Raw genomic sequence first — 18,708 nt, forward strand, 5'->3', positions numbered from 1 at the left:
AAGTTTAGAACAGAGTGAATTATCCTCTTAAAGTAATTATTTATAGGCATTACTGCTGATTTGTAGCAATAACAAATACTGTATCCTAAATTCTCAGAAGTCCTGTTTAAGCAAAATTTTACATTACAGTATTTTCACGCGCCTTCTACATTACACAGTTCTCAGTACAAAGCCTCCAAAGCTCATCAAGATGGATAGCAAATGAAATTTAAAGTAAAATATTGATATCTATATAAACACACAGTACAACATAGATTTACTGAGTCAAAACTCTTAAATAGTGTTTTAACAGTGGTGACAGCACGTTTTTTTAAGACATCAATAATAACTAACATCACCCTGCTGACCATTTAAAATACTTCAATCCTCATGACACCTTTCTACTATTAGCCCACTTCTATAAAGGGGGAACTGAGTCACAGCTGAATCAGTGACTTGCTTCTGATTCAGAAAGAAAGCCCGGTGCAAAGCACAAAATTCAAGTTCTTCATTTTACTAGCTTAACTGACAAGTGGAAGAAAAATGGAATGGAATACAAAGAGAAGGCAACCTAGCAGGTGTTTAAACTTAAGTGAAAAACAGGAGAGTTTCTTGATGTTGAAACATACAGTTCTGTAGTTGAAACCTACGGAACAGTTTCTTGATGATGAACTGCATATGAAAGAAGCTTGATGGTAAATTCACATCAATTATTTAAATGGCAGAACATCACAATATTAAAAAAACAATAGTAATGTGTAAAAATATTCACTGATAGAACACTAGCACACTATCTGTAATAAGAAGACACTATAGACAGTTTATTTCTGAGTAATTACTGAACTTCTCAACTTGCTAAGTAATTCAGCCTTCAACTTACAATAAGCCCAAGGCTGCAATAATCCTTCAGAAACATGCTGCTTCTCATGCCTCAGTATTTAATTGAAAGAAAGCATTTTGTAGTGATCCCGTTTTATCGATCCTACTGCAAAGATAAACTGTTTGTAAATAACTCAAAACTAACCAAATCTAACTCATTTAAACGTTAGCCAATGAAACACTGAAAAAAGATCCAAGCCACTACCTTTATAACTAAAATAATTGTTGGGATGATCAATGAAATTTTCTGGTTTTAATTAAAAGAGTTAATAGTTTTGCCAAATTCTGCTCTAGGGGTGACACCTTAAGTCAAATTAAGGCAAAATGCCCCACTAAGGACTGCTCTGTCCATCTACCTTTACAGGCAAATCTGGTTTCAAACTGACTCCCAGCATTTCCACTCTATTTCCCTACTATTTTACCTCACTTGGTTGCCTATATTTCTACCCTAACTGCAGTTTTATGCTGCTTATAAAGGAGCTGTTCTGAGGCACACTCCAAAATCCCTTGGTCAAGAGTCAAAGCACAAGCGTGATCTGTGAGAATTTATTTCTTTAATGAAATGTAGTCAGCTGCCTATTGCAATGTCAAATTAAATTCGTAAAACTTACCAAAATCAGATGAACTCATTTGTACTAGGTTTTCCAGTCTGTATATCTGTTGCCTAATTAAAGGAATACAAAGATTTATGGTATTTATATAGGTAAAAGTTGTTTACCTCCACTTTAGTAAGCATAAAATAGAACAGAGAAAAGTAAGAGCAGTTTCTTGCTTTGTAGCTCTGAAAAAGCTCATGGAAATGTAACTTAGAAAACAGTTTTAGTGAAAGGCAATGGACATATCCAAGTGTGAAGGGACGACATTGACTTTGTGCATGTTTATAAATCATTAAACACAGTAAAAAATTCCCCTAGCAATTGGCTGAATATTGGGGAAGGCACAAAACAACAATACAAACAAAAACCCCCAAAAGCCATTCCCTGCAAGTGATCTTACCACAAGCATAACTCAGCTGCATATTTGACGACAGATTAAACCTAGAAGTTAGTCCTCATGGCATACACTCAGTACACACTAAATGAATCCACTTGTGAATGTACATTAGTACATCCTGTCTGCAGCTTAGGTTCCTGACCACCCTAAGTTCCTGCTTAGGGTGGTCAGCTCCTTAACTCCAGGACAAAGCATAAACAGCAACAAAAGAGCAGAGTAAAAGGAGGTGTCTTTAGAAAAGTTAAAGCTCAGTTCAGTTTTGGAGAGGAAAGAGAACATTTTTAAAGAAGCCCAGTGTCACTGCAAATGAATATTAAAAAAAAAAGCTGTAACACAGGTAAATACTCGGCCATATTCTGTAACAACTGTTATTTGCAAGTGGTCTTCCAGTAGAATCTCCACAGAGACAAAGCAGTACTAAACTGAATATATGAAAAGCACAACTGTGTCAGACAGACTTCTGAAAGAAAATGCTGCATAAATTGAGGAGAGAGCTCTCTGCCTCGTTTCTTATACAGTCAAAGCAATAACTACTGAAGGATTCTAAAATAGGCTACTTGGATCTAACACAAATCAAATGTTCTTATGAAAAAAACCCTGAAAACTAAGAAGCATTTAAAAGACACAAGAAGCATCTAAAAGACAAAACTACAAGTTGTAACTTGCATATTAAAGTGCATACATACAGTAAAATAATCTCCCTTCACTTTATCTTGTTTTCTTGGATAAAGCCATGTCAGCTACCCTTCCATCATTTAGGTAGGTTGTAGAGTTTTTTGTCTGTTTGGAAATCAAAGTTGAATTTCTGCCTGGATTTTTCAAGGATTTCAACCATGTAAAAAGGAAGGAAGTCTGAAGCAGGAGGGCTTTATGAAACAGGGCTGTTGAGACTGGTGTTTAGAGAAGGAAGGTACGAGAAAGAAGCGACAGAAAAATAAAAGAAAAATAAAAGAAAAATACTCTCCAGTGAATTGACAAAGACAGAACAGAGTGAGCTGATAAAATTAAAGAACAAACTGGGCACAAGAAACATAACAAAAATACCATTATTTAAATAAATCATTTTAGTTTCACTTTGCATTTGTACCTCAAGGACTGATGTACCTCAATTGATTGATGGCTGTTAATCATTAAATCATTTGATTTGCAAAAGCACATTCTGACAGATAAACCGGTACTTCTGTTTTTTAATCAGAGATATATTAGCTTAATATACCCACTTAAAGGGTTACACAGTCTCATTCACTTTGACTCACACGTCTCCCACATGAAAACCCATAAGTAAAATTTTTACTATGCAATTACTATTTTAACTTGCAGTTCTGCAGTATACTGTTATTTATTACAATATTTTAAAGCTGCAAATAATTTTTAATTACAATATTAAGTATAATGTCGGACTTTAAAAGAGACTAGCTTTCTGTAGGTATATATTTAAACATAGATATTACCTTTACTTCATAAACGTAACTATTTACAGCCACCCTATCTTCAGAAACTACTGTAACTTGTACTTAACATATTCAATTTCCACAGTGGAAAAAGCAGAAAAAGCAGTTTTTCTACTTTTAGTTGTCAACTAGTCTATAAATGAAAGTGTTCCATTTTATGACTGAATAAATGAACTGAATGCCTTTTCAGAGACATCCCCCTTTGCAGAGGAACTTGTCACACCAAAAAAAAACTTAGCAACTAAACACTTGGCCAAGAGTTAGCTGAAATCCATTATTTCTACCAGGTCAGTAGGTTTTAAAGAATATACAGCCTGAATAACTTAAAAACCAAATTATGCCTTATGTTAATCTCTATTACAATTACAGAGCAATTTACATTACAGGAAAAAAACTTTAAAAATAGCCATTTAATTCAACATTCCTATGTCACTGCCCAGTGATTTTATGTTAATGAATAGTTAAAAAATCAGACTAAATACTGAAACTTTTAACTAAATTGTACTCCTATCTCCTACTTTATCACTTTGGGGTTTTGTAAAAACACAGTGAGGTCAAAGCTTGCATCAAGCAAGCAAAGCTAAATAATACTGCTTTTAATACACTTCCAGTCATCTATGTCACCATGTTCCAATTGCCAGACCCTGTTAATCATGTTGCACATCATGCCCTTGGTCATACCCTAAAGGGATGGAAGAATTCCCTGCAAAGAAAGGAACGATGGAATACACCACATATATTTGTGAAATCATACAAAAGCTCCTCTCCCATCCACTCTGTATGTGCTGTACATCCTGAGGATTATCAGTAGCAAAGAGGATTATCAGTGATCTGTGTATTTGCATTGACCAGATTAAGCATCTACATTGAATTAGTCAAACACTGAGTTACTGTATCTGAAGAGATTGCTGAAGCTATCCTAATCCAAACAATTGAAGAAAGCACTGCATCCAGCATTTATGGTATTTGATTTTTAACCTCCACTTTCCTTTATGCACAAAAAAAGACTAAAAATCTTCAAAAGACAACTTCAATTACATGGGTAGCACAATCTCATTCAAGGAAATCTTATATGGTCTATTCATATAATTCTGCAGCTAGAGTCTTCTAAATTAACCCCAACACTCTGTTGTAATAACTATACTTAATTTTTTTTTATCTGGTGATGCCTCAGATACGCATCACACTACTTAGAAACTTAATAATAAGTCACATAATATTAAGAATCTGTGACACAATGTACTTCTTCCTGCAATTCCATCTGTGTCTTATCCATCACTTACTGGAGCATTAAACAGACAGCATTAATCAGTTTTAGATACATTGCACAGCCCAGTCTTTTATGATGTTTTAAATGTGAAGTTTGTTACACCCTTACAGAAGGTATAATTACAGATGTGGATTAACTATAAAATAGAATGTTATCATACCTAAGTAATCCAAAGAGAAATCCACAGGATTCAACTAATGCCATTTCAGTAACCCACTGAAAGCCAAACAATTCCACTGTACTTTCTTCATAGTCATTTGGGGAAGGATCTAGTCTCAGCAAAACCCTGCAAAATAGAGGCAACAATATTCATACATTTTCCAGTAATAAACCTATGGAGTACAATATCTACAGCTGGCTTATGTACCACCAATACTTTCTAAATGTATCAGCAACATGTACATGACAGATGTCTCAAAGACAGTTGTACTTTTTAGACCAATATGATCTATAGAAACACAACAACTCCTAGCTTCAAAAGCATAAAAACAGGATATAGTCACAGGTCACAGTACATTTTAGAAACAAAAATTAACAGGTTGCCCTCTTGAAGTATTTTCATATTTACAAAGGGGCTGAGACATAACACACAGACTGTGAAGAGAAGATGCTGCTAATGTAAGATAACACACTGCTCTGTATGCTTGAGATCTGTCTCAAGGCACACTACATACCTAGTAACTAATGCTAGAACATTTATTCATTTACATACATTTAATAATATTTATACTGAACACACTGCTAAAAGCACACTTTAAGGCAGATGAACAGATGAGGCTCAAAATGGGACCTTGTCATTGTAATTCAAGCTAACACTGGGCCATGATTATCCTTTGCTCTTGCTAAAGAAAAATTAAATAATACCAGAATTACCATTTTACTCAAAGTGGAGAAAAATCAGACACCTGTGTTGTTAAAACATCATAATTGTACAAATAAAAAATGTTTCATTAACACTCATTAAAAAAAAATTGCAGCAAACTGCATGACAGCATGGTAAATTATTTTAGAATTTTCCCACTGCCTTTCATAAAATAATCTCATATAGATGAAGCTCAATTCTCTAATATGTTAAAAAACTATTTTTATTTTAAAAATTAGAAATATATACTAAGCAAGCACTTAGTTTCCATTATATTAAACACCAAATTCATATTCTACTTGAACTATGCACTATTTCCAATTTCATTCTCAGAGGCAAAAAGACAATCTGCTGAATAATTGGCTCAATCTCCCATAACACTTTAGTTCACTTGGTAACTTCCTGAACACTGGACTGTTTTGAAGCCTCTAGCAATTAAATCCAGCTACTTCAGTTCCAAGCAACGATGACAGAAGAGTCCCTCACATGGAGGCTTTTCCAGGACTTTGCAATTCAGGTAGACAACATAAACACAGTGGAAGAACAGTGTTATCACAACTATAGTGACTGGGAAACCTGTCCACATACAAGCTCCTCAGTGAGTTTTAATGACAGAAACAATTTCAGGTGAAATGTTTCTCTGTCAATGTGGAATCCACTACTGACATATTCATGCAGATACAGGATCCCTCAATCATCTACTTGATGTAAATTTGAATGAACGTGCTCTAATGCAACTAAAAATATGATAGATAAGGCAGAGAAAGGGGGAGGTGCAGTGGACCCCCCCTTAAGCCTTTACATAAAACACTGTGAAAATAAAGTAACAACACAAAATACAAAGCCTGGTAGGAAGACAGACAGACAGAAAGATAAAGCTTTTGTAGGAAAAACAAGACAATCCCTGTAAGATGAGCAAACAGCACAGAAAACTAAGCTGAATGACAGACAATAAGGCAAATAACAATTAAACCAAAGTGACATTTTAAAATCTCACAGAAAATACTTATTTGCTATGCCTATGACCTCAGAACCTTAAATCTAGAATGCGTGCAAGGGTGAAGCTTTGAGAAACATGGTCTTAAAGCTAATAGGGCCAGCTCCAGCAATTTGGAGAAGCCAGGCAGAGTGGAAAAGAGAGAAAAATGGCCAGCATTTATTAGAGCACATGACTGGGAAAAGCAGTGCTGAAGCCTCCACAGAAATTCAAGTGATCTCAGATGCTGCTGCCCAACAGGCCAGTTTTGAGTTATCCTAACAGGCTTGTAAATGTCCATTACCGTATCTTAAAAGTAAGTTCAGAAAGCTAAGAACTGCATCTAGAGCACCGTTCAAAGCTGTTTATCAAAACAACAGCGCTTCCCACTTTGGTATCACCAAGTTGATTTCAGGATCAGATGAGCTGGAGAACAAACTGATTTGGAAACCTGTCAGCACCAAACATGAGTGGAAAGAGAGCATCTTAGAAGCATCTTTATATTTGTAATTTAAAAAAAAAATCCCATACCTCTTAAGAGACCCACTTGCTAAATAAGACTCTGCAGAGAACCTTCTCCCTCCATTTTGGCTGTCAAAGGCACAAGAAAAGAAAGACGGCCTTGAGTTCTCATGCTCCACTTCCATCGCCAGCTCCAAGCTTTCAGTGAGAAATGCAGATGTGGAGGAAGCCCCACAGTCATCCTCCATTGTTTTCACCTGGCCCAGAAAAAAAACAGTTAAATACAAAAATACTCATAGCATTTCTTCAAATAAATGTCTCACTGTTACAACTCCACGTCATCCTTCAGCTCAAGTGAGGAGACAGATCCAACCAACTGTAACACTGAAGTAAAAGCTGAGACACCACCAAGAAGGGCAATCAGGATCACGTGCCCTGTCACACAATTCTGCACCTTTGTGCAACCACATCTTCCTCGTTGAACAGAGCCTGTTCAAGAACACACATCAGTGACTTAAAAAAAAAAAACCAAACATTTTCTTCTGGTTTAGCTCTCTAAATGAATCAGTGATGAGGTTAGACCAGCCGTAGGTTATAACACCATACATTACAAAGCTACTTCCAGCAACACTTCATTTTATGACCAAAGTAGCTAGGCTATGGAAGTACATTATACATTAAGGCTCACAATATTAATTAAAAAAAAAAAAATCTAACTACCCAGGAATCTGAAAAAAGAGAAACAAAACCAAAAAAGGATTGCCATGTCCAAAAGAAATTCACTGTACAGTTAGTATTAGTGTATTCATACTTTATACAATATACCGAAAGAGCAGAACTAGGTAAGAGGTGTCAGAGCGTCCTATAAAAATATGCAAACACTATAACTAAAACACTAAATTAAAGTTTCCAACTTCTTTGCTGGTATATCTTGATATGGTTGTTGCAGAAACTAATCTACACAATAGCTAGAGGTTGGTAATACGGAGGCTTAACTAAAATATACGCTCAAAGAGAAAAAAAAAGAAAACAGTTTCCGTTCTACTCTCTCACATCCATTCACATTCTCGTGGAGCAGGCGGCTGGGAAAGTAGAGAAAGAATGACTTCTGTGCTCCAGTTTACAGCCAGACCCTATGTAGGGGTGTTGGGACAGCTGAAGGGAATGCTCTCAGCCACAAGAGCTCCAAGGAAAGCCTGTTCAGTTCGGGGAACCAAAACCGCCCCACAGGACAGAAACCCCTGCGGGAACAGTTACATAAGAGGGCATCTTCTCCCGGCCATAGCTCCCATCAGTTCCATACCTGTCTACCACATCCCTGATGCAGCGGAAACAATTGAACACTTTAAGCACCTCCTTGTCCTCCAAGCAGAACCTTCCAGGCGGCTGCAATCCGCGGGCAGCAGCTGCAAAGCGGCGGGAGCAGCGCTGTGGGCCGCCGGGACGCGCCCACGAACACGACCCGCACGTGTAACGCCTGGGCCCCGCGCCGCCGCCCTCTGCCCGGAGGCGCCTCCCGCCGGGCCAGCCCCGGGCGGGCGGCACAGGGACTCGGGCGGTTCCTGCGCGCGGCCCGCGCCGCCGCTGCCCCTCCGCGCCCGGGCCCGTTCCGTACGGCCCGCGCGCGCGCCGCCAGCCGCGCACTGCGCAGGCGCCAGGGCGCCCATTGGCCGCCGGCCGCTCCTCCCCGGCCGCGCTTCCTCTGCCCGCTCCGCCTCCTCCCCGGCGCGGCAGCCGCGCACTGCCCCGGCTCCCGCCCTCTCTCCCTCCCTTCCTCTCCCGCTTCCTCTCACCGTCCCGCCCCACCCAGCCCAGGGCGAAGCGCCGCCCGCCGCTCCTCCCAGGACTGCCAGGCCGGCGGGTTTCCCTGCTCGGCTGGGTGTCCCTTGGCGGGCCAGCCACTACAAGTGGTTTCTGGCCACCTCGCGCATGAACGCCACCGTCTTGCCGCTGGTGTTCAGCTGCCTCCCTTGTGCCCACAGAGTCGTGGAACCATTGAATGGCTTGGGTTGGAAGGGACCTTAAGGATCATATACTTCCAACCCTCCTGTGGTGACTTCAAATACACCAAGGCTTTCAGAGCCTCATCCAGCCTGGGCTAGAACCATCCTTCCGTCCCTGGAGGGATGGGGCACCCACAACATCGCTGTTCAACCTGTTCCAGTGCCAAACCACCCTTACAGTAAAGAATTTCTTCCTAACACCTAATGTAAACCTACTCTCAAATTGAACCCGGTCCCCCTTGTCCTGTCTCTACATGCTGTTATAAATAGTCTTAACCCATCTTTCCTGTAAGTTCCCTTGTGCTGCCTGTCCCTGTCCCCTATCTTTCTCTGGTGTCTTTCTTGTCTAGATTTTCCCTGAATCTCGTTTTCCTTCTTCTCCTCACCTTTCTCAGTTCACTCATTCCCATGTTCCTTCACTAGAGATGGGCATGAGGTTCTCCTGGTCTTTTCTGATGTCTTGCATATGGAGATCCAACCTTCCTAGGTCTGCAAGGTAAAGCTTGTATCCCCAAACACACACAATTCCCATCAAGATTGGGAAGTGGTGTTCAGAGCATTCGAAGTTCAAGCTAGGTATCACTCCTATCATTTACTGCAGCATCTCCATTGGGTGTCACAGCCACCACAGATTGGGGGCCAAGGCAAAAGTCCTAAAACCTGTGCCTGGCATAACTTAGCTTAAAGCACATGCTGTGCACCAAGAGGCTTCTGGGTCTTTTTAAAATTTTTTTGAAGTGTTGTATTATTTTGGATTGCTGTTGTTTGATTTTGTTTCAAAATGAATGGTTTTCCATTTTTGCCTGGATTTTGGGTGCAGAATAGCAGCAGTGCATGAAACTTCCTTCTAGTAAGAAAGTTGCTATAAAAAGTTTTGCTGCTGCTGCTACAGCTTGTTCTGAAAGCTTTGCTGTGATTTAAAATGCTTCGTTTGCTCCTATGTCTGTAAGAATTTCTCATTTCCTTCTTTAAATTCCTGTCTAATTAAAAAAACAGTACATCATGGTTAAATAAAACTGTACCCAGGATAACCCTGATTTCCATATGCAGATTTATCTGCACTGACAGCCCCCTCTCCCTCTCTTAGTCTTTCTGTTTCCTCTCCCTCCCTCACTCTCCCTCTTTCTCTTCCCCTCTCTTTCTCTCCTTGTCTTTTTGTCTCTTTATGTCTATTGCATTATGCCTGAATAATTTTCAGTCTTTTTTTTTCTCCCCTCTTGCACGCACATGCTAAAATAACTAGACAAAGATGCAAGGTGGTTGCTGCAGTCCCTGTCTCTAGGACAAAACCAAGAAAGCTTGTGATTGCAATGCCACCTTTCCTTTTTTTTTTTTTTCTTCTTTTTTTCTTCCCCAGCCATGCTTGGTGATTAAACTTCCTCAGGATGGGGAAGAAAAAGGAGCTGGAAATGAAATAAGGTTGAGGAAAAATCCCATTGCAGCAGCTGCAGCCAGTGGTGTCTGCTGCCAGATGTGCGAAGGTTCCTGGGGTCCTTGTCACTAAAAGGCAGTATTCAAATATTTGGAGACAAAAGCTGCATCCTCAGTGATCATTTTCTTTATTTAACATGGCAGCAGGCATCGTGGGGAAAAATCAACATGCTGGATGTTGAATCGGACTTTTTTTCCTTTCTGGGATGAAAGGATGTTATCTATCCCGTGCCAAGAGGGAACTGAGGTAAGAGAGCTGATCCAGCTCGGTTTTTTTCCTAGTATATTTCCTAAGCATCTTTTCTGGAACAACCTCTATATATATGAGAGTGTGTGTGTGTGTGTGTGTATAGATGTTTCTATGTTTGTATATTTGTGTATTCGATTTCAAGGCAGTGAGCAGTAATGCTTTTTTTCCTCTGCCTTCACATCAACCCAGAGAAAGTTAATTCACAATATATATTCAGAGCTTGTTCAGAAGGGTCATTTTGTGGGATTTTTTTTGAATACCTTTTTGTTTCCAGAGAAGACTTCAGCAGTGACATCATGGTCGGCTGCTGATATTAAACCCTATTTTCAAAGTCTGTAAAAAAAAAAAAAGCCAGTAAGTTTGTGATAAGAAATTGTGCAGGAGATTCATATGCTCTATTTTTCGGTTGCACTCTAAATATTGGAAGTCTTATTAAAGCGATAGTGAGAATTTTTTATTATTATTATTTCTAGCACAGAGGCGATGAATGCTGCATAATTAAGTACAGTATTTAATTTGGCTGTTGTGAAGCAAAAGAATAAGGTAATAATTTTTATTGTACTAATCAGACTCAAGATGTTCTCTGTGTTAATTGGGTTAAAAAAATTGCAGTACTTATTAGAAATTCTAATTTCACAATGCAGCACTGACAATAAGCTCAGCCAGTGAATTATTCACATCTTTAATTTGCTCTCTTAATGACAGTGTTCTGTAATCAGAGTGCAGCGACTGCTTCCTATGCATTATGTATGATGTTCAGGACTTAAATGCAGGACATTATGAAGCCTCTCAGTGGCTCAGTAATTAGTTTTCCACAAGACAGGGCTTAGATATTCACAGATAAAAGTCTACAGCTGAGATAATGTTAAGGTGGTGACTCATGCTAACAAAAGCAGGGAAGTTCAAATTTAATGCTGAAACTGCTCACCATTCTCCTTCATTGTGCGTAGGTGCAGGGGGAGGGGGAGAAAGTCTCCCAAAGTAGCCCGGCGTGGTGAGTACGCCATGGGGACAGCCCGAAGGGGCGGCCCGGGGCTCCTTTCACTCCGGGCCCTTGGTTTTGGCAACTTTACTGATCGGAGGGTGGAGGCGGAGCTGCCTTTGGTGCCTCGTTGTAGTGGTTGTGAAAAGGGCAGTAATGTACACACTGTCAGAGAGCAATCATGTATAGGTGAGATGTATTTTAAAGGATTTCATTGGAAGCACTGACGTTCGTGACTGTCAAATTACATTGTTTTGAGTGGGAGCTACTTTGTTATGTGTAGAAACTTTGAGAACACCTGATACTCGCTATATTGCTGCTGTACATATTTCAGCTGTCATGGTCCTTATACATTTTAGAAACTTTATTTTCTAGTAGTTTAGTTATCACTATCCAAAAGATGAACTGTGATGCAGGTTTGTTCTTTTTGCCTTGGATCGTTAACCTGGTGTTAGATCAAGTGGTTTAAATGTAGGGAATAAGTATGGCTATGTAACTTTGCTACTTCTACATGCTGCTTATTATAGAAAAATAGGCAAGAATATTGAAATGAAGCTGGAAAATGATAGGTTTTCTGAACTTAGTTGCTAATCAGACTGGAGCTGTACATTTGTCCTGTGTCTGCCTCCCATTAATCAGACATTTTTATTGGAAGAAAAAAACTGAGTAGAGAAGGTTCTTTACTTTGTGTTAACTCTCCAAAGGCTCCAAAGACTTGTGGCCTTGTACAGGATTGTGATTCTAATTATTAAAGTTGATCTGCCCATAAAAAGTTTAGGCTTAAATTAAAAACAAACAAACAAAACACTAAAGATCCCAACCTAATAGTAAAGTAGAGATATGATAATAAGAATTTGGAGTACATCTAGATTTTAAAGCAAAATATTGTAAAACTAATTCCTTTAAAATTTTCAGCAGCGTCTACATCTGGAATTCAGTGTTACTAGCATCTGTTGCTATTGTTGTTTGGCCTCAAGGCCATGGGACATGTTACTAAGTAATTGCTTTCAGCAAGCAAAATCCTATATCCTATGGCTGGATCAGATATTGGCTGTATATAGTCCAGCCCTGAAAGTCATTATCATTAAACTGTTGAATAAAGAAGCTGCAGACTGGATCAATGTAGCTTGGTGATTCATAGATTGTATCAGAATCCAAGTGATTGTATCCATGAAGAACTTGATTTGGTCTTTTCCAGAAAAAAAGACTTTCCTTCCAAGTCAAGATCCCCCAGCAAGTGGGTCACTCACTACATGGCTGCATTTCTTCAGTCACTGCAGCATGGAAATACAACTGAAACTTATTCCCTAAAGGTGTCATACCTGCCCCCCCTCTTCCTCCAAAGCCACGATCAATAAAAGTTGTCTTTTTAAGTGAGCCCTTACCTGTCTGCCTAAAGATTTGTTATGATTACTTACCTAAGTGAGTTATCTATTCCAGCATTTCACTAGTCTTCCCATTAGAATGTTTTTTGTGCTTTCTGATCTTAAACTTAACCTGCTAAAAGTAAATTACTTCAACTCATTAGTTTTTGTTAGTTAGTAGGTACAGGGATTTTTATTTTCCTCTTTGCCCCAGACTCACATATTTGAGATTCTCAGTCATGTTTCCACTGTGTTATTTTTTTAAACAATCCCTGGTTTTTGTTTTCTTCTTTATAGAAAAAAAGCCCCCAGTATTATTCTTGTATTTCTTTAATTTTTGTTGCTGTGATCTGGACTCTTATGATTTCTACTTTCTTGAAATGCAGTGTTCTAGACTTAGATGTAATTTCATATGCCATATAAGTTCTATATTTTCACTTAATGAAATGGGGTTGTCACTTAAAAAAATCTAGTTTCCCTGAGAAAATGACTTGCACATGGTGGGTACAAAGACATCTGTTAACCCAGGCTACAGTCTAGGGTATCTACCGTACAATTGGAAAAGGTGCAGCATGTGTTTGAACAGGTTTTTAATTCAAGGATTTATGCTTCTAGCAGGAGTCTTTATGGATATTGTTTCCAATATCCTTATCTCACAAGATAAGTACCTATGACTGACCTGATTAGTGATGCCCAGATGTGAGCTATCCAGCTGTAAAAAATATCTGAAGTGTTCAATCCTCAGGATTGTTTCATGTTGTAGAGGTACTATTGCAGAGTCAAACTTTTGTAACAGTGCCCATGTTATAAAGTAGGTGGGTGGTTAGAAGTTAAAATCTGAACTTTTCCAGTCAGATTAGACAATTTGAATTTGAGGCGCTGTTACAGGCAGGTGGGAATACTTTTTTACAAAAGTGGCAAGAGTTTTACTAGCCATCAAAAATAACAGTCCAGGGTTAACTGTGCAGCAGTATGTGTTAGGTTAAAAAAAAATTAGAAAATTATCCCATTCTAACTAGCCTAGAAGATTGACTCTACAACTGAGCTATGCATCTGGGAAAGGGCCAGTTGTTGTTTACCCAATCTGTTAAAGTGGAGGTCCATTCAGTTTTAGCTTGGGGAAGGGAAGGGCCCAATATCTTTCCTGGGTCAGAGAAACATAGTTCATACTATCCTTGAGTTGTCATGGCATGGGAGAAGAATAACATTTATGAAGTCAAAATGGAAATCATGTGTCTGAAGAGTTAAAGATGTCTGGCTATGCTTCCAGAAGATCAGGTTTAATAGGTTAAAAAAGACATAGGGATACCAAGAAAAATTTTGAGGACCTTTACATGGTTACACAGACATCTAGTTCATTTATCTGCAATGTGTTTTTAACTTTTACTGTCCTCTTACTGATGTGTGACTTCTCTGGTTTAGGAATATTGCAAGTCTTCTGGAGTGATCTGATTCATATTTCTTTATTTGTTCATATATCAAAAAGCAAGAAAAATAATTTTAATTCTGTTCAGTTTTATTAAAAAAAGTTAAGAAAAATCCATCCATAGTATATTTCCAGGAGTTGTATTTTGTACTTTTGTTTATATTGCTCCGGGCTTAAGTACCATTATAAATATTAGGTTCTGAAGTGGTATGATGAGTTAAGTATTTCTAAATGTCTTATCTTAATCTGGCCTAATAATGCAGTCTTTTCATATGCATAATTCCCTTGAAAGCCAGTGGGAGTACTACATTATGGAAGGAATGATAGATACATATGCCAAGATGTCTTCATTTTGAGTCATTTTTTTAACTTGATTGACAAAGAAGAAAGTTGACTAAAGGAAATATATACTGAGAGTGGAAAGAAGGTTATTGATAATACTTTTAATTCCAAATTTATCTGTTTCGCCACTGAAACATATATGCCAATAGAATGACAGTAGTCAGAATATCTGATGGAAATCTCAAATGAATTTATATTCACTAATGCTTTCTAGGAAATATTTCACAAGTAGAACATATGCATTCTAGTCTGTAGAATTCTATAATTGACTCACTATGAAGAATTCCAACCTATATATAAACCTATGTATATATTATGTAAAATAGAATAGCGATAAATATTCATAATATAAACAAGTTTGGCTTTTTTTTGCAAAGTCAAGCTGGGAATAACATAATATACTGGATGAGTTCAAATACTCAATCTTCTGTAAAATGTAAATCCATAAAACTTAGAAGTTCTTATCTGTATCTGTAGTAGGGCAGAAAAAATAGTAGTAGGAATACTTAATACTGTACAAAAGCATCTCGCTGCTTCCAGGTGGCTTTTCTTCTGCGTTATCATCTATACCTCTTTTCTGTACTGACTCTCATCCAAGGAACTACTTCATATCCTCATTAAACCTGAGTTTTCATTTCTTGTGTGCTAATTTTTCTGCCTTTTTTTAAGCTTTTCTCCATACTCTTTTTGAAGCTCATGAGGCTTTTGCTGTTCCCAAAGCATGCCTCCTTAAAATTCTTGTTTTGTTTTGACATGTGTTTGCAACAATCCTTGAAATCTTCGTATCACACTGTATTTTTTTCATTGTTTTCTTAAGTATCCCATTTCTTGTCTCTTGCTGTATTTAGATTGCAAGATCATTGATGAAAACAAGAGGGTTTTTTCTGTGCTTCTAGAGAGGACAAAATAAAGGGGTTGAGACTCTTTCTAATAGTAGGAATACAAAAAGTATGTGAAGTTAATTTTAACTGCAACCCTTCTAATCCCTAGTAACACAGGCTTTTCAACTTGTAACAACTTCTTTGCAATAGAATTTCATCTGGATTCTGGGAAATTGACAGGTTAGGGCACAAGAAAACTGAGAAATAAAGGGGCCAACTACAAACAGAGCAGAATTTATCCTCAAAATATTCCTGTTCAGTGCCCTCTGTTTACTATTTTTGCTTCTCCAATATAATACTTTGCCAGAGAGACCCTAGGTCCAGTAAAATTATTCAGAAAGCTTTTTGTTTCTCAGGTACATAAATTCTTTCTGGCGTGTGGTGCACAGAGACAATACAGACTGTTGGTCCAGATGAAGGATTGTGTCAGTCCAGCTGTAGACTGAGGGGTTTGGGTTTTTTCCCAGAAGGAATAGTTTTAACTGAGTGGTTGTGGTGCAGCTGTCTATCACCATTTTGGTGTACTGTGTTGGTAGTATCAAATATGAAGGTGTACTTGGAGAAGTTGAAGGCACAACTGTGCAGTCCAATATGAAGCTTAGCAGAAAGCTCTGGCTTTATCACAGAAAGATATTTTAACCATATTACAAACTTTTTGATGCAGAATTTTTTAAACCAGAATATTTGCTTTGCCACCACTACATGGATTTTTAGTTGACAGTATTTGAATGAAGGCAGCTAATTTCAAAGTGGTGCAGTTCTCTGACTCCAACTATCACTCACTTCCTCATACTGTCTAGTGCTGGGAGAAAAGACTGGGCTCCCACTTTGCTAGTCAGCAAAGCTCTTTCTCCTGACTTGTCCAGAGGCTGTAAGTTTAGCAAGCAGATCAATGTTTTGTGTGGATGTGAATGTGGATGTTATGCAATGGCACACAGTGTAAACCATATTTTCAAAGATGTGTATAAAAAGCAAAATAGCTAGCTTTGACCAGCATAATTTGAGAATTACAGAAATCATTCAAGTAAGTGGATCTCAATAAGCTTCAGCTGTGGTTTCCAATACCACATTATTTTGTCTATTCTTGTGCGATCTCAGAAATATTCCCTTTTCCTTTTCTCAGTGCTTTATGCTCTTTGCCTCAATGTAACCTGACAAAAAAAATTCAGATGACTATTGGATACTTTGCATAATTTCAAAGATTTTGTATTTTAAAATATGTTGATTTTTTTGCCCCTCTGAAGATTACAATAATATTTTTATAGTGGAAGGAGGAAAGTGCTCTGCATATCTCAGGTCCTCCTTTATCAACTTAGGAAACAGATATAATTAGCAAAAATGATAGAAATGAGATGGCTCATATTCAGTTTCTCATTCTACATAGTTCATCTGCATGATTTCAGGAATTCACTTCATTCTTGCATCTCCATTCCTCAGCTGTGTAATAGAAAAAGAAACCTTCCTACTATTCACAGAATCTAAAGTTCAAATCTCTTTGGACAGTATGAATTTTCATGCAGATTTTGTCTCTTAGGGTGTCATTAAAGCACACCAGTGACATTTTAGGATTGTTTAAAGGCTCCTAGATACTCCAGGACTTGAGCAAATGTATAAAACAGGTTGGTATCAGCAAGTATGGAAATTAACATGTGTTTCTAATGGTCATCATAAAGGAGTTCTGATGAGCATCTGTGTAGTGAGATTCTTGAAAGAGGTGGGGAAAGACTTGATTTTTAAAATTATAAACACTTTGCAGAAGGGGTCATTTAATATGCTGCCTGTGAAAAATCTTTTACGTAAAACATATTTTTATAACTTTATTTCAAGATTTGCAAGAGAAATTTGTCAAAATACTAATTATTAGAAGGAGCTCTGCGTTGAAGCCTTCAAATTGTGTTCTCTACTTTTATTTTGCTTTTTGTCATGTTTTTGTGTTCATGCAAAGGCTTTGCACATTTTTAATATGATTTCCCATTGCTCTGTTTCTTAGAGCTTGGTAGGAACACCATCATATAGCCCTGAAGCTTTTCCTCACCCATTTAGATTTCATTAACTATGGTACTTACTTCAGTGTGTGGGATAAGGCTGTCTGAGCTGTGTCATAAAACTATTTTTTAGCTACTTATACTAAAAATATATTTATAAAATGATTTCCTATTAAGTTTGTGGAGTTTGTGTTGGTTTTTTTCCCTCAGAAAAAGTGATTAGTGAAGGAAGGATGATCTTTCTCTTTAAAGGCATTCCAAAACATAACAGGAACCAGTAAAAACAAAAGCTTTTAAAAATGTAGCTAGAAATCAGTACAGGTTGTCCAAATACGAGCTGTTAACCAGTACACTAAGATCATTGTATAGAGATACTGTTTTTATCAGTTGTTATCAAAGCCTTTGCCAAAGTAAATGAACTTACCCTTCATTTTGCATATGTCCTGGCTACTTAATTTGTAAAACATGGGTGTAAAATGATGTAATCTTTGTTTTGACAGCAACAACTCAAATAAGTATAGCTGAAACAGGTATTCTGGCTGAAGAGTTCATAATAACAAACTTTAACATGACTGTACAAAGGAGCTATTCTGCGGTGTCTGTCAGTCATGGATAAAAAACAGAAGAGTTTTGTTCCTCTATCTGGTATCTAACCTTGGAAGGCCTCAGTCTGTATGATAACTGCAAATAATGCTGTTGTGATGATCCTATCTCCACATATCCATGGTAGTATGTGAATAGGAGTTGTATTATCCTTTTGGCAGAGAAAGGTTATACTAGATAGAAGGGTGAGGATGATGTTTGATGACTAGATCTGAAATCTCTAGAGGGAAATTTCTTTCTGGCAAGAGAGAAGAGGAAGTTTGTCTGTCTGAAGTAGTTTTCCGTTCTGTAAAATCTCTTAAATTTTATTCTGTCTCCACTATTTTTAATAAACACACACATACAGAAGCTGAAAGGAATTATATATATATATATATATATATATTAGAGATTTCTCAGGTTTCTTGATGAGAGTTTTGTGTTGCTATTTTCCAGGTATCCTTGCAAGACTTAGAAGTACATTAAACTTTCCTTGTCAGTCTGACATATGCAGTTTAAGCTTGGAGCAATAAAAGTAGAGAGCAATGAGAATAAATTGACAGCTGTCTCACAGCAAGCTAAAACTAGAG

At 37.8% G+C, this 18,708-nt stretch overlaps 1 protein-coding gene and 1 long non-coding RNA gene across 3 annotated transcripts in view; one reads left to right on the plus strand and one right to left on the minus strand.

Annotated features, from left to right (window-relative positions):
• Positions 1 to 8,418, minus strand: part of MMS22L (MMS22 like, DNA repair protein) — an 88,651-nt gene extending 80,233 nt beyond the window's left edge. The window contains exons 1-4 of one of the 2 annotated variants that reach the window (XM_030944989.1): positions 8,226 to 8,418; positions 6,942 to 7,129; positions 4,733 to 4,858; positions 1,470 to 1,522 (exon numbers count right to left, since the gene is read on the minus strand). In XM_030944989.1, coding sequence (XP_030800849.1) covers positions 1,470 to 1,522; positions 4,733 to 4,858; positions 6,942 to 7,120 — 358 coding nt within the window. In that variant the 5' untranslated portion in view covers positions 7,121 to 7,129; positions 8,226 to 8,418. Of the gene's footprint in view, positions 1 to 1,469; positions 1,523 to 4,732; positions 4,859 to 6,941; positions 7,130 to 8,175 lie in introns of both variants that reach the window. The other variant, XM_030944988.1, reaches the window with a different exon arrangement.
• Positions 8,419 to 10,003: 1,585 nt separating this feature from the next.
• The window catches only part of LOC115901554, a 196,067-nt gene continuing 187,362 nt past the window's right edge, over positions 10,004 to 18,708 (plus strand). The window contains exon 1 of the long non-coding RNA XR_004060565.1: positions 10,004 to 10,553. This is a non-coding gene — a long non-coding RNA (uncharacterized LOC115901554). The remainder of the gene's footprint in view (positions 10,554 to 18,708) is intronic.

The sequence above is a fragment of the Camarhynchus parvulus genome, chromosome 3 (assembly GCF_901933205.1).
Source record: "Camarhynchus parvulus chromosome 3, STF_HiC, whole genome shotgun sequence".
Lineage (NCBI taxonomy): Eukaryota > Metazoa > Chordata > Aves > Passeriformes > Thraupidae > Camarhynchus > Camarhynchus parvulus.